The following is a 16,455-nucleotide window of genomic DNA, read 5'->3' as shown; positions in this document are numbered from 1 at the left end:
TCAGGTTTAAAGGAGTTCGGTTGAGATAGACACAGGAAACCTGCAGGGACCAGGCGGTTGTAAGGCCAGAAGGTCTTACACAAATGAGCTGAGCCCAAATGCAGGTAACAGAGTTGACTTTTTAAATAGTCACTCAACCAGACGGCAGAACACACAAACTTTCCCTCAATCAGAAAGAACAGAAGAAATCTCCACAGGGTCTGAACACAGCAGCTGCTCAGCAGTGACCTGGGTGTGTCGTTCCTCATCTCTCTTAAGCCTCAGTAAAGGGCGTCGTCGCACCCTGATTGGCTCTGAGGGGAATGTCCTCAGCTGCTCTCAGTCATTAATCAGGAGTCAGTCTCCACCGCTGTACAGCAGGTGATCTGGATCTACTCCACTCAGTCCAGAGCGACTCTGACATGCAGCTCGAATAACAAGACATCCAGGATCAGATAATGGGACACTGACTGTTGATTTCACACAGCACATGAACAGTGTAAACGCATGAGAAAACAACTTATCAGGCTGTTTTTCTGGTGAGGACGAGTTCATCAGAAGGATTTCCATGAGATTTGATTCAGATGTTCTCTTCAGTCTTCCCTGACAGGAATGGTTTGACATTTTGGGTAGTTTGCTTCTTTGTTTTCTGGTGGACTGCTGTTAACTTCCTGTTCCTGTTCCTATTACTCGATACAAGATTTAGAGGTGCTGGATTTTGTTACAGCTGCATGAGCATCTGGGCTATCAAATGTAATGTAGTTGCTCTGAACAGCTGATAATATTTTAAACTTGACGTGCAGCTCAAGAGAGAAAAAAAATCATATGAAAATGATGTTTCGTGGAAATGTGTTTGTAGTGATTCATGTGATTGCAGCCACTTCGCTGGTTTGACATCTGATGACATCTCCATCAGCTTCAGCTGGACGATTAGTGCTAACGAGCAAGTGTTAGCATGCTAACGAGCCAGACTTTGATTGTGAACATTACAAACACTAGAGCTGCTCAGCATCAGCATTTTCACCACCCGATGTGAATGACTTACCTCCGCCATCTTGGACTTGGACGAACCACACACATTTATTTTATTTTATATTAAGTTAATTTATGATTATGATTCCATTTGTTGTTTTCTAAGATAACAACAAAAAAGTAAGATAATAAGACCTCCCAAATAATTAGGAAAATTCTGCCCAATAAATGTTAATCGACAAATCTGACATCTCAGCTGGTGCATTAGTTTCTTGTACTATAATTTCTTTTTTGTTCAACTTTTATGGTTCTGTTTGTTTCATGCATATGAATGAGCTGTAAAATGTATAATTGTTTCAATGTGACTATTGAATAATATATTTCTTTGAAACAATTTAACTCTTAAGAAATGTTAAAAAGTCAAAAAACAATCTGCTACTGATTATTTTTCGGACGGCGGAGCATGATTTCCAAAGCAGCATTGAATCATAATCATAAATTAAATTGACACATTTGTTGATGTTAGCATTTAGCTCATTAGCCTGCAGCCTCACAGAGCTGCTGGCATGACTGGAGGAGTTAGCTGGACCATTTGCTCTTGGAGGGAACAAATGAATCTGAAAACAACAGTCTAGTGTTGCTGTTTCATGATAACTGACATTTAATCCAGGCTTCAAAAATCAGACTGTCAGGTCAGCCTGACGGTCAGTGTAAAGGCTGTTTGTGTCCCTGTTTCACCTCCAGCAGACGATGACCTGAAAGTTTTTGACTTCATTCAGCTTTTCGGCCCATCTGTCGTGTCTGTTTTTCTTTCATCCGTCAAGCAGAAAAAAACCTCTGCAGATGGAGAATAACGACTGTGCAAGGAATTAGCCTGATTCCTGAGAGGACTTTATCTGCCACATCTGCACACACACACACACACACACACACACACACTGGCTGTCCCACATCTTTTTTAAGAAAACCACATTTGTTTTCCATTAGCAGCTCTGTGATCAGTTAAAGTTCGGAAAAGACACCAAATGTGAGAGTAGGAGTTAAATCATGCTGGAGGATTGAACCTAAAGGATTATTGTTACATGTTGCCAGATCTTTTATTCATATTTTTTTCCAATCCAAGATAATTTGCTAAAAAATAACAATGTTTAAATTTACTGATATCTTTTTCTTACATTACTTTTGTGTTACTTTCACCAAAATAGCTGCTGAAGACGGCCGAGTGTCAAACGAAGTAAGAGGGTGATATTGTTTTAAACAACACTGAATATTATTTTCGTGCAGCAGTTCTGATACATATTCGTATACTTACATTGTTTTTTGTCATTTACAAGAAAAGGAAAGTGTTAGCTAATCCTCATCAGAAAAATGACCAGATAGCTCGACTGAAAGCAGCTTATAATGTCCCATATTTAGGTGTCTTGTTATGCGACGACCTCGAGTGGCAGTAGTAATTATTACAGCAGCAAAGGAGGAAGTCAGGTAAAGTGGTGTACAAACAAGTCACATTAAAAAGGAGATGAGGTGGACGATCGGATAAAACAAACACAGGAGAGGAGACCGCTGTTCGTCCCCAGTGAGAAACCTAAAGTCAGTTATTTCAACTTACAAACTAAAGTTACATACGTAATATAAGTACATTTATTTTTACCCAGTTTTTCGAGCGTACGTTGAAGGTACCTGTCGCTGGTTTGCTGCAACAGTCTGGTTGTTTGGTGAAAGGTGATATATGTTGTTTTGAGAGTCGCCCTGAACCACTTCTGTCTTTTTGCATGTTCATTTTACATTTCACATCCTTCTCAGGAACATTTGAGTGCAATTTCGCCTCCTGCTGTTTTTAACAGCCTGTCTTACTGTTTAGTGGGTCAGGCTGATCTCACACCATTAGCAGGTCATTTCAGCTTGTTTGGGTGTCCTCTATCTAAAGTCTAATATCCGCTTTGCTATATTTTTCCTGCTCTGTTATTTTTACCCCGCCTTTTCTCCCCCGGCGCTCACCATCTGCTGTCGAGGACAGTAGTTAGGTGTCCCTGGTTTGAAAGGTATTTCCTGATTCTGTTATTTTACAACATTTTTTGAAGAAACTGGATATCCTCTTCATTTGTCTGTGTTCTGCAGGTCTGCAGACAGCACATTCAGCCTGAACCTCAACACTTTCTGCAACACAAGCTCGAGTTATTACTGTGAACTTGTTGATCTGTTTCTTATTTGTTTCATTGTTTATATTTGCACAATTAAAAGTCATTATTAGCCGGCAGCTAGTTTGCATCTGTCGCCCCGTCTACATTTTGGGTGTATTGACAAATAAATTCTGATTTGCTGTTGTGTTGAGGCTTTACATGGACCTATGTGGGAACTGTGAGACACATGAGAGGCTTGTGGAGGCTGCAGCCCTGATGCATAATGCAGAACAGATGAAGCACAAAACAGAGAGTTTCATGTGGAGTCTGGTGCTGCTCAGTCTGCAGTTTATGTGGGTAATGGGTCACATGACATCATATATACAGGCTGTCTGGTATACATGCAGTACTGAGCTGCAGCAACTCTTACAGATGATGGTGATAAGTGGAAGTTCTGCATTAGATGATTTTTAACTCTCCGACAGGAAGCAGCAGTTTGAATTGGGAGTGAGTTTGAGCAGCCAACAAAGCAGACGAGACAGAGAAAAGAGCGCCACCAACAGGAATCCAACACAAATCAACAGAAAGCAAAGAAGACTCATATGATTAATGATTTTAAATGTCAGTGTGTTCAGCTATCAGTACTTTGGTATCTTCTAACTGAGTCTCTTTAGTTTCTCTCGCCCTGTCTGTTCTTTCAAACATCTGCTGTGTTTTCCTGTTTCATGTGTTCACTGTCAGCTGGTTCAGGAGTCGTGTTCAGTTACTGCTGCTGAAAACACAACGTTTCCTGTGACGCTGCTTCATAATAAAAGCTTTTAAATGACTAAATAATGGGGAGCTTTTATTGTGAAGAAGTTATAGGAAATTAAACGTGTTTGTAACTGAATTAGCGGAGCCACTTCGTTAGCGGTGATTCTGCGTCATTGGTTTAAGACGCACCTTGAAGCAGGTAACCCAGCTGTGGTGAAAATGTAAATCCCTGCAGCGCCGAGTCAAACTGAGTAGAACCAGGCTGGCAGATGTAATGGATAGATGGCATATCTCATCTGACGGAGCGACTTTACTAAATAGAAGATATTATTAATAAGGCAATGACATAAGTTGACACTGAGCATATAACAGTAATGTGAGAGAACAAACTGGGCTCTGTAGTTTCTACTTTGTGTGTAGATGAAATGTCTTATTTATAGAAGCATCAAGATTATTATATTTCATCTTTAGCCTCAAAATAAAGTGCAAAGTCAGAGATGATGGAGTTGTAGTGAGCCTGAGATGCAGCTCTGCCTGTAAGACTTAAATCTGGGCAAAAAAATTAAAATCCTCTCGCTGTCATTCACCGGGATGTGCTAACATGCTAACAGCAATACTGACATGCAGCCTGTTCTGTGACCTTGTCTGCTTTTAATCTAATTTGATTTCACATGTTAAAATAATCACTCAGAGTGACATAATAAACCAGTTGTTTAATACATATTACATGACTCCCAAAATCCCCAAAGTGACGCTTATGGCAAACTGACAGGTGTGTGTGTGTGTGTGTGTGTGTGTGTGTGTGTGTGTGTGTTGCCTCGTCCTCCATTTTGCTGGGTATAATTTTGTCACTGCACTGTACGTGTAGTTGGCAAAATCAAAATGGTGGCTTAAGTTATTAAAACTGAGCAGCTTTAATCATTGGCTGCTGAAATTCAAGGTTGGAGGAGCAGCGAGGATTAATGTCCTTTAAAGCACAAAGCTCATATCCACCCTGGCCTGCTGTCACTGCCTCTCTCTCTCCCTCTCTCTCTCTGCTGATCCCTCTCATTTCATCTCTCTGATGCCGTCCTCTGCTGCCTTTTGCTCTTTCTCTCTTTCCAGCCAGCTGTCCATCCCTCGTCCATCGTCACAGTCTTTTTTCTGCCTCTGCTTCTGCTCTTTCACCCCCTAAAGATCTCTCTCTTCCCTTTCTTTTTTTTCTTGATTTTCCCATCATCTCTTTCTTCTCTGGACGCTGGCGAGATATGAAGCGGCACCATGGGTTTCATGGAATTTTACCTGGAGATTGACCCCGTCACCCTGAACCTCATCATCCTGGTCGCCAGCTATGTCATCCTGCTCCTGGTCTTCCTCATCTCCTGCATCCTGTACGACTGCCGGGGCAAAGACCCCACCAAGGAGTACGCCCCCGACAACACGCCGGCGCCACCCAGCCAGTCGCCCATACGCCTGGTGGTCATGCAGAACTCGCCCGCCTCGTCCCGCTACGAGCCCAACAACACGGCCGGCCACGGCGAGCTGCCCACGCCAGACCTGAGCCGGGACAGAGGAGAGAGGGAGCGGGAAAGAGAGAGGGAGAGGGAGAAGAGGAGTACTCTGGTCTGAGGAAGAAGAAGAGAAGGGACAACCATGAAGTGCTGTTGTATCACTCTGAACAGTGTTTTCAGTCCTGGACTCCTTTTTTTTTTACTTTTCCTGGATGGTGGTGATGAGCTGCTGAGAAGGTCAGCAGGAGGTAAGCAGCCAGCAGGGCCGACCCAAACGTTTTTAGGGCCAGTTGAAGACTTTTATAGCCCCACTTCAACATGAACCCAAACACTCATCCCCTGCAGTGATAAACGAGTTTAAGACGGAAATCACTTCAAAAATGAACCTGATAAAAACCTAAACAACACAAAACTCAAATCAAAAATCTTACGAGAATGAAACGTTTCATTTTCATGTGAAATTATTTAATTGATTCCTTTTTTTATAACACAAAGAAAACAGAGTTCCTAAATGTGTAACAGTAACAGATGCTAAACTTTTTCTCCAGTACTTTTCAATGCGGGTGACTTTCACTTTCACCAAAGTAACATTTTAATATTTTTTACTCAAGTAAGACTTTTGAGTAATTTTCACAACACTGCTTGTTATTTTATACATTTATCATCAATGTTTTCTGTCACACAAATTTAAATATAAAACATTATCTGTAACAACACGATGCCAGTGATGGAAGGTAACTAAGTAGATTTACTCAAGCACATTTTTAAGGTACTTGTACGTTACTTGAGTATTTCCTTTTTCTCCTAATTCATACTTTCCAAATCTCTTCCAAATTACTTTTGATACTTTAGTACGTCAGTATCTGTGGCTAAATGTAGTTTTCGAATGGGTACTTACACTTTTACAAAAGTAATATTTTACCATGATATCTTCACTTTTACTCAAGTATGAATTTTGGCCCTTTTACGACACTGGTTGTTAAATTTCACACATCCATCATCAATGTTTTCTGTCACTTCCAACACAAATTTTTACAGAAAATATAAACCTATAACAACATAATACTAGTGATGGAAGGTAACTCAGTACATTTACTGAGGTACAATGTTGAGGTACTTGTACGTAACTTGAGTATTTCCTTTTTCTGCAACTTCATACATCCACGCCAGATTTCTTCCAAATTGCTTTTTTTAATTTAGTACTTGAGCAAAAGTCAAAATATTCAAGTGTACTGGATACTTTTCATATTATTTTCAATTTTATCAAAGTAATGTTTTAGCACAACATCTTTACTTTTACTCGAGTAAGACTTTTGGGTACTTTTAACAACACTGGATGTTATTTTTCAGAGTTTTCTTTCACTTCCAACACAAAATTATAAACAACAATCTGTAATGTACAGTAAAAATCTGTGATGGAATGTAACTGAGTCCATTTACTCAAGTACTGTATTTTCAGTAGAGTATTTTCTGCTACTTTATACTTCTACTTCAATATTGTGCTTTTTACTCCACTACATTTATTTAATGACTTAAGTTACTAGTTACTTTGCAGATTACATGCTGCATCAGAGCACTTCTTAGGATTAATTCATCTACAATCAGAAAAAAACACTGAATCCGATAATCAGAAAAATGCTGAAGATCAGATCTAATAACTGACCTGGCCAATAATTGGTCAACTCATTTTATACAATATAAACATACACATGTAAATATATGTAGAATTTACCTCGACTGGTACTTTGTTAATTATCAGTTTTCTGTCAACTAATTAATTTATCAAATTCAACCATACATTTAAAAATTACAAGAAATTGCAGTAATGGAAATCAAATATCTTTTTACATACAAAAAATCTAAATGAGGAATCAGTTATAAAAATGCTGTCTTTAATTTTCTGTTTTCTGTCAACTAATCAATTAATTAACTTAAATAAAAATAAATTAAAAATAGCAAGAAATGGAAATAAGCAATCTTTTTACATATTTTCTTTTTTTTTAATTATTAAGAATATTAAAATTGTTTTCTTTAAGTTTTCTGTTTTCTTTTTCTTATTCAATTAATTAACTTCAACAAACCTGACAGTCCACCTACACTGTGGGGACTCGACCTGATTGTGGGGACACACCTGACAGTGGACTCACTTTGTGGGGACTCGACCTGATTGTGGGGACACACCTGACAGTGGACTCACATTGTGGGGACTCGACCTGATTGTGGGGACACACCTGACAGTGGACTCACATTGTGGGGACTCGACCTGATTGTGGGGACTCGACCTGATTGTGGGGACACACCTGACAGTGGACTCACTTTGTGGGGCCTCGACCTGATTGTGGGGACACACCTGACAGTGGACTCACATTGTGGGGACTCGACCTGATTGTGGGGACACACCTGACAGTGGACTCACATTGTGGGGACTCGACCTGATTGTGGGGACACACCTGACAGTGGACTCACTTTGTGGGGACTCGACCTGATTGTGGGGACACACCTGACAGTGGACTCACTTTGTGGGGACTCCTGCATTCTGAGGACTGAGACGATGGATCCCCACAACCTGAAGTGTTTTGAGTTTAGCGTGGACTAGACGAGTTTTGGTTATGGTCAGTGGCCACAGAATGAATAAATCCCTCCCCGGGTTAGCCATGAAGGTTTATTTGTGACAGGCTTATTTTGGGGTTGAACTGTTACAGCTGCTTGCCAGAATATTATTTTGCTACATCATTTATGGTACAATGATCACAACAACAACAACAAAAAGACCCAACACTTGTAATGACGTCCGGTTTCCCATGAGAGCGTAAAGATTTCTCCAGAGGCTTCAAAACACAAAACATATCTATGAAGGGAAACTCGGCATGAGCATGAAAATAACCACAGTAACTATAAGTCAAGATAGATGAACAGTTGAAGCAAAAGATTAGCATTTCTCTAAAAAACACCACATGTTAAATCGTCCTGCATGTGAACATCTGTGTGTTCAGATATTATAGTTCGTTGTGTGTCAAGGGCATTTGTTCATCCCAAACGTACAGAGCATGTACAGACGGTGTCGTGCCAGTGTTCTGTATGTTCCAGCTATAATCCACCATGCATTAGCAAATGCATGGAAATCAATTATTCCTGATATGTGTCTGAGTGCTCGGCACGGATCGAGGACATCGTCACAACATGCAGATACGAGCAACTGATCGGTCCCATTCTGTCGTAATCAGATTAACAGCAAATCAAAACCTGATTAATTAGTCTCCGGCTGCAGTTAGTTGCTCTTCTGTCAAATGAAATGTTTAAATGTTTCCTCGCTGATGTTCACCAGCTTTAGTTTTCAACATGTCACAGTGCTCGAGCCAAGTTTCATGTATGCTGCGGCCGCCCTGAACACAGCTGCCGATGTTCTGGCCATACTGGGGAACATTTGGAAGGAGGATAATTACTTTTACAAGAAACATTCAGACCATATTTGATTCACGATGTTTCTACTGTCGATCGTTTTAAACCTCTGTGTAAAATTTATGTCAAGCTGTCTACATGCAGCTTTACGTCGATGCCACGCCCACCGGCACATGGCCTCTGGATGCTGCAATCACACGGTACAGATGTGTTGTCACTGAAACAACTGACTGAAATGTTCACTTCGAGAAAGAGGTTGAATCAGAAGAGAAATCTTCTCAAACTCTCTAACTACCTCCTGTGTTTTCTCTCTTTTACTGTTCTTAACACTGAACAAGGTAATTAGGTGCCGTTAACAAAAGAAAGTTAATCCAGCCATGGAAGCAAAAATAGTCATTAAACTGAGTAATTCTGATTAGCAACCTGTGAATAAAGTGCTGCATAGATGACGTTGTAGAATAACCTGGAATCTAGCATCGCCCTGATACCCTCAACAAAAATAATCTCTGTGACAAATACGAGTTTGTGATACTTACACGTTTATCGGCAAGATAATCCCAGAAAACACCAAACATTACAGAGGTTGTGTCTCTTCCAATCAATCTGGGATCTTGGGGCAGATTTGTAGAAACACACAGATGAAAGACAAAAGCTCTCGGCTCTGTTAGGATACTAACACATCAATGTGTGCAATCATTTCCTAATTAGCAGTTAAATCAAGTAAAGCTGAAGCTGATGGGGCTGTTTATAGTAAGTACAAGTATTGATCAGACGTTTCACCTGATGATGGCACTAAATCACTTGAGGGGGAACCTTTGGACCAGATTTCATCTTAATCCCCCAGCAGAGCACGTTTCGTCCAGTTGCTGTTATTGTTTTCAGGCTGAACCTCCAGTTCTTGCTAGCTGTTGTATTGAACAGAACATCAGCAGCACCCGACTGGGAGTCTGTCGGCTCCTCCCTCCCCAAACTCTGGACCCTGCGGTCTCAGACTCTAAGCTCTTCGTCCTGCTGCATGAAGCTCTGAACCAGCCTGCAAATCCCCCGCCTGACCCCTCCACCCTCCCAGCATCAACGGGATGAATTTAGCTGACAACATAAACCCTCACTGGACAGGGAAATAATGAATGGGTGGACGGATGCATGTTCGTCACTCATCCCTTTGACGTATGCTGGACAGTAGGAATAACCCTTCGGTGGCCTCTTAGAGAGGGTTAAGGTCTACACATGTGGCAGGCAGCAGATGTTGGCGTTAACAGAGATTTGTTGGATGGTGTTAAAAGAGGCTGATGTTTGTTTGGAGGGAAATCCTCCGACTGAGAATCCACAGCACAGAGGAAACAGCATCTGTTTATCTCAGACGGAGAGACATTTAGTTTTATTTCTGGGCTGATGATGTCACACTGATGTCTGTCTCGGTGATACAGCTGTAAAACAAACAAACGTCAGATGTATCTTATTGTTTCCCATTTACAGTAAAGCAGCTTTTGGTCACGCTGAGTTGCATTTTCATTACAGTGACATTTCATATAACCACGCTGAGCTACGCCAGGATGGATGTTCTCCAGAGACAGTTTTTAAAGTCTCCGTGTGTTCAGCTCTCAGTACTTTTGTAGCTTCTAACTGAACGTCTGTGGTGTGAAGTTTAGCTTATCTCCTGCGTCCCTGTTCGTACTCTTCATGGTTTTTGCTTTCAGCTGTTTCAGAAATTGATTAATCAAGTGCAGCGTCCAAGATCAAGAATGAAGTCAGGATGAAAACCTTTATCAAAACTGAGTCAAGCAAACTTTATTTGTATCGTCCAAAATAACTTTACAATCACACAATACCCCTTTTCCTGAGACTCCAGCACCGAACCTCATGAAGAGGATGGACAGACAGCTGGAGGAATCAACAATAGTGCAGAACACTTGTTCATACAGAACTGGGACAGATTTGATATCCGTTAATTAAAAGACAAAAGACCGACTGGACTGAAAAACTGTTTTTTGCTGGAGGAAAAGTGCACAGATATTTAAAAAAGCTAACAGATTTAGCAGACAAACTGAAATATGGAAGGTTGTTCAGAGTTTTTGTTTTCATGTTTTCCCAGGATGTTGGCCACACCTGCTGAAAAACAACTAATCCAAGAAGCCCCTTAAATCCCTGCCACTGGCCTCCATCCACCTGCAGCAGACAGTCTGAACTCTTGGGAGGACTCGAACACATCCGGCCAGAGGCTGCTGAGGACATCCAACCGTTCACTGAGGTATAAATACCTTCTGGGACACTGGGGACGTTTGGACTCTGCCTCTGCTTGTTGCCTGCAGTTACACTAACAGAGAGTTGGAGCGTTTATTGGTCGACGTCGAGCTCTAAAATTTGAGCTGATACCAGGACCTGAGGCGGTGCCAGCTGGTGTCCAGTCTGTTGGATGGTGGTGGAAGTGAATCAGAGGACTGATGCAACACTGAACAGTAACATTAAAGGAGGATGTAGTGGTCGGTCACCACGGCCGGCACCATCATGGACGTCACAGACACCTTAGAAAGGCTGTGAGGGTGAAAGTAGCTCTGTTTGACATCAGTTCTCTGTTTGTTACTCTGCGTTCAAAGGTTTTGTTTGTCCAGAGTAAAACTAACTGCCTGACTGAATATATGTGAAGTTGTCTCTGCTGTCTGTGTGAAAATACTTGGTTTAAATGCTCAAAGTTCAATCTCAAGAAGTTCTTTATGAGAAAACCTGAACAGGCAGTTGTTTTTTTGCCATCGTTTGAGCATCCACGAGCCTCGACATTAACCTGTTGGCTATTTTTCTGTCTAAGTTAGATACGGATTCTGTCAGTCTGAAAGCTTACGGATGTGCACGAAACGGAGCAGTAACACCAGATATCGTGGGGGGCAGCGTAGCCAACAGTTAGAGCGAGACGACCACAGGACGCGAGGAAGAAGTTTGAACAATGGCGGACATCAGAAGTTCAGCTTCAGGTGGAGAAGTAGCCAGACCTGCCGTGTTGTGCAGCACAAAGAGCCGTGCTCACTAGAGACTTCGACCAACCGAGCCGCGAACATCCGGGTCAGCCCCTGGCTTAAAGTATTTAACCGTGTGGATCTCCTAGACTTTCTAAATGCTATCAGACTGACTGGATCCAAGTCTGCTTGTGAAACAAATCACAGGAGTTGTGACACAAAAACATTCACTCCAAAGTGAAATAATTCAACGTCCACGACGTCACGATGTGTTTAATGATCTCACAGACCTCTTTGCTAACAGCTACATTATCACAACCTTCTCCTCCGTCGCCATGTTTGTTATCATAAAGTCTCGACTCAGAGCTGCCCTCTAGTGGATGTGTCTCTTAACGTCCATGCCAACTTAGAGGATGCATGGAAGTATGTTGGCCATGAGATAGATGTATCTGTTGATGTATCACCTCCAACATGAAGCAGGCAGTTTGTTACATCACAGCAGAGATCGCACATCATTTCTCTTCTATTCATGAACACAATTATGAGTCTAACAACATGAACACCTGAGTGGAGGAGCAAGTTCACCGCTGTGGAGGTCAAAATAACAAGAGTATGATCATCATTCAGTGTAGACAGGTTTTCCTCTGTGGCTGTTGTTCCTGTTTTCCCCTGGCTGTTTTTCTTCTTCACGTTCTTTGGTGAAAACTCCACGATGCTGCCGTCCATGCCACTTTTCTTTTCTTTTTTTTACAGACTAACAGCACGTGACTGTTGTGATGTGAAAGTTTTGATGATTTCTATGGTTTCACCTTAACTCTAGGATTATGTTGCTCTTGTGTAGGGTGTGAAAACACTGAGTTTATGACATTAAATTAAAAAATTCCCAAATGCATCAAGTGACGTGCGTATATAATCTTTATTCAACCAGATTATCTCTGATGATGATGTGCCGTTGTTGATTTTTGGGAAAGAAAGACAATAACAGAACACGCAGGAAGTAAACTTCAGTCATCATCTCTCCCTCCGTTATTTACACCCTCATTCACCCACTTCACTCTCAGCTTAGCAGCATTTACAGTTGTCAGTTTAAAAAGGGTGTAACTGACGTCTTCTCAGACCAGTTTGTGATCTCGGGGCTTCTGCAGACGAGCTGTATGGAGACTTCTGATGAGATGAGACCAAGTTCAACCAGTTTGTAACATCAGAACCTCTCAGTTCAGTTTGACTCAAGTTTTTACATGTATGTAAATAAATCAACAGTAAAACGACAGTTTATTATTGCCTGAAGCAGTTTTACTTCTCGAAAGTCAGCCCGAGGGAGAAGGGCTCCTTTTCGCTCTTTTTGTTCATCTTTTGTTCATTTTTCTGACATAATTTTAGTTGTTAAAGGTCGTTTAAAGGTATTTGTAAGAAAAGTTGATTTTTAAAACTCATTCCCAACTCGTCAAAAATAGAGAACGAGTCTGCAACCATCCCAAAGTGTTCAGTAAGGGTAAAAAAATCTAATTTTCTAATTTCTAATTTTTTTTCCTTCTCTCTTCAGTCTAGTTTTAACACCTTAAAAAATAAATAATATAAATCATATCGTTACAGGTTAATTTGGCCATAGTTGGGGGGATATTATGGATTTTGAGGTAATATGGATGAACTACATTTCGCGATGTGAGTGTCTCCTGCAGGGATGTCTCATGTTTTTATGTACGTTCAATGATCAAATGTTCTGTCTTTGACTCAATGTCTGAGTTTTGAGGTGATTCTGTGCACATTTGGACTCACAGACTCGACCGCCTGGTTTAATCTCTCTTCCTTCCTGAAACGACAAAATCCTCCTCGACCAAAAAGACTCTCGCCTCCCACGTCAGGCCGTCCCCTCTGCTCATTGGCTCTGGCACCGTCTGACAGATGATCCAACCCCGAGTCTTTAGAGGAGGCCCTCACAAATCCTCTTACATAAAAAAAAAAACAGCCCACAGCCAGCTGAGCAGCCCACCAATGGCTGCATCCCATCCATGATATGAATTGCACAATTATCCACCCCCCTCCATATTCCATGTTTGTGGATTATATGGTGACCGCTGCAGAGTATTAGGAGCATGTATTATGTATTTGTTTTTCCCCTGTGCAGTTTTTTTTGTCCGTGGGGAGGGTTACGTAAGCTTCAGGTTGTCAACAGGCCGAGATCTGGTCGTGTTCAGGCCTGACCTGACGGCTCATCTGATGCCTACATGAGGCTCAGAGGCCGGGCTCGCCACCGCTGCACGCAACGCCCAAGATCTGACCGAAAACTGGACGAGCAAACCCGTCTGTTTGTCCGTGTGTGACGTCAGATGTAATCCAGACTGCTGGGTATCGAGCGGCACTTTGAACATCAGGGGCTCCATCACGGGGTCCAGTTCCATCATGACTTTGTGTTTTCAGAACCATCAAACAAGTTTGAAAGAAATGACACTTGAATAAAAACCGTAAAAGAATCTCCATAAATGTTTTCTGATTACAGGTCACTTAGCAGCAGTTTTAAAGGAACATTTCACCCAAAAATGTAGGTTCAGTCACAGAAAGTCAGGTGAAGTCTCGTAGTCCACAGAACATTTCTGGAGCTTCACAGTAAAACAGAGTTGCAGCGTTCTGCTGAACAACTGACGCAGCTGGAGATGATTCAAACATCAGATGTCTTCACACAGCTCGTCTGCTGTGATCACAACCTGATCTGAGGAGATGATATTTACACTCTTTATTAAGGTGAAATCTTCACTGTAGCTGCTGAGCTAACAGTGTTAGCTTTCACCTCATCTGAAGTGGCTGCACGAGTCTCAGGTCACACTGGACGAGCTGTACGGAGCCATTTTATGCTTCTTTTTACCTTTTTTTATTTTACCTCTTTATTTGATATTGGATTAGGCTTGATTGAGTTAAAGAGGACTGTTGGGCCGGGGAACGCTGCAACTCTGTTTTACTGTGAAGCTCCAGAAATGTTCTGTGGACTACGAGACTTCACCTGACTTTATATCATCAGGAGGAGATGATGGCTGAGCCTGACTTTATATCATCAGGAGGAGATGATGGCTGAGCCTGACTTTATATCATCAGGAGGAGATGATGGCTGAGCCTGACTTTATATCATCAGGAGGAGATGATGGCTGAGCCTGACTTTATATCATCAGGAGGAGATGATGGCTGAGCCTGACTTTATATCATCAGGAGGAGATGATGACAGGTTTCGTTTTTGGATATAATCACAAGCTGAACAACGACAGATCTACAATATGAATATCTTGTGCTGTTGTTGTTTAAGCTTCCTCCAACATGGAGATTTAACTTTATATTTCGACAGCAGCTGTCGACATGTAGCAGGATTTGGACCTGAAACCTGTTCAGGTTACTGTGACTGGCACATGTCATCTTTCTGGCCGGGGATAAAACACATTTAGCGACAGTGGAGAGGACACATGACTCAAACACACACTCGGTCATACAACAGGGAGCGTTTCATGGACTTTAAAGCAGCACTAAAAACTCTGCTGTCACCGTGTGACGGTCTGAACTCGTGGGATTAGCAGAATATCCTGATCTGCTCCCTTTCACTTTGAGAAAAAGGTATTACATAACGACAATTCCAACTTAGTGGGGTGCTAAAGAGGCTAAAGTATGAGAGAAAATGAACGAAAAGAGCAGCACATGTCGTGGCCTTCGTGTTCCCACTGAGATTTAATCCGGTGAAAACATATCGTGTGACTCTGTGGAACATGGACACTTTGCAGCATTGCTCACCTTGCAGAGAGGAGAGAGAAGCAGCTGGTAAAAGTGCCGCGTGTCTCGATGAAAGAACAAGCGACAGGTGTGCAGAGTGAGACACAGTCAGGTGACGGACAAAGAAACTCTGAGGACATCTGGTGGAGACACGAGGACTGACAGCACCGGGAGACTTCGGGCTCTCAGTGCTTTTTATTTCTCACTCGTCACTTTTTCCTTCATAAATGAAACCTTGTGTTTTTGCAGATGCTCTCTAAATTCTGCTGATCGTCACGTGTTTGAGGAGGGTTGATTATTGATTATTGATGTGAAAGATGAGGATGACACACCTCCTTGTCCACATATGAACCGACGATGACCTGCTGAACCTCTGCTCTGCTGTTCAGAGTAGTGCTTTGTGTGTTGAGACCCTATCATAAGATTTTATTCTCAAACATACAAACACGACATATGAAGACAGATCAAGTTCACCCTCCTCGTGACAACAACACTCCCCAGAGGACGATGCACTCTCAGGCCTCGTCCACACGAACACGGGTATTTTTAAAAACACATTTTTTTCCTCCTCCGGTTTAAATAAATTCCCCTCCACACCAACCATATTTCAGTCTGGACTCAGAAGACATCAGGTGTGCAGATGATGCTGATCATCTGTATTTTGCAGACATCAGTAGTTTCCCTTCAGTCAGCTGCTGTGGAACGGGGCGGGGCTATAATCCTGGCTAATTTGCATATCAATATAACATTGCATACTTAATGATGTAGAGTGGTGATAGTCCTTTAACTTCAGTAACACTTTACTTGTTTAGCGGCTGCTCAGTCTGTAATCAGAGGGTCATGAGCTCGTGATAAGGAGGAAATGAAGGATTTATATTTTCCTCTCTGAGCAGTGAGCAGCTTCTTTCTCCCTCAGAAATACAGAAATATATAAATGATTTCACATCAAACTACATTAACGATGATCCTCGTATCATCCTGCTGCTGTGGTTCAGCCAGTGGGGAGGTGCTGCCCCCTGGTGGTCATCATTGGACGGCCTCATCATC

At 41.9% G+C, this 16,455-nt stretch overlaps 1 protein-coding gene across 1 annotated transcript; it reads left to right on the top strand.

Annotated features, from left to right (window-relative positions):
- The first annotated feature begins 5,084 nt into the window (after nt 1-5,084).
- On the top strand, nt 5,085-5,432 carry smim36 (small integral membrane protein 36). The gene has a single exon (XM_073489114.1). It carries the CDS (start codon nt 5,085-5,087, stop codon nt 5,430-5,432), a length of 348 nt encoding a protein of 115 aa, XP_073345215.1.
- Nucleotides 5,433-16,455: the final 11,023 nt, after the last annotated feature.

The sequence above is a fragment of the Pagrus major genome, chromosome 20 (genome assembly GCF_040436345.1).
Source record: "Pagrus major chromosome 20, Pma_NU_1.0".
NCBI lineage: Eukaryota > Metazoa > Chordata > Actinopteri > Spariformes > Sparidae > Pagrus > Pagrus major.
This window is presented reverse-complemented; position numbering and strand designations above follow the sequence as displayed.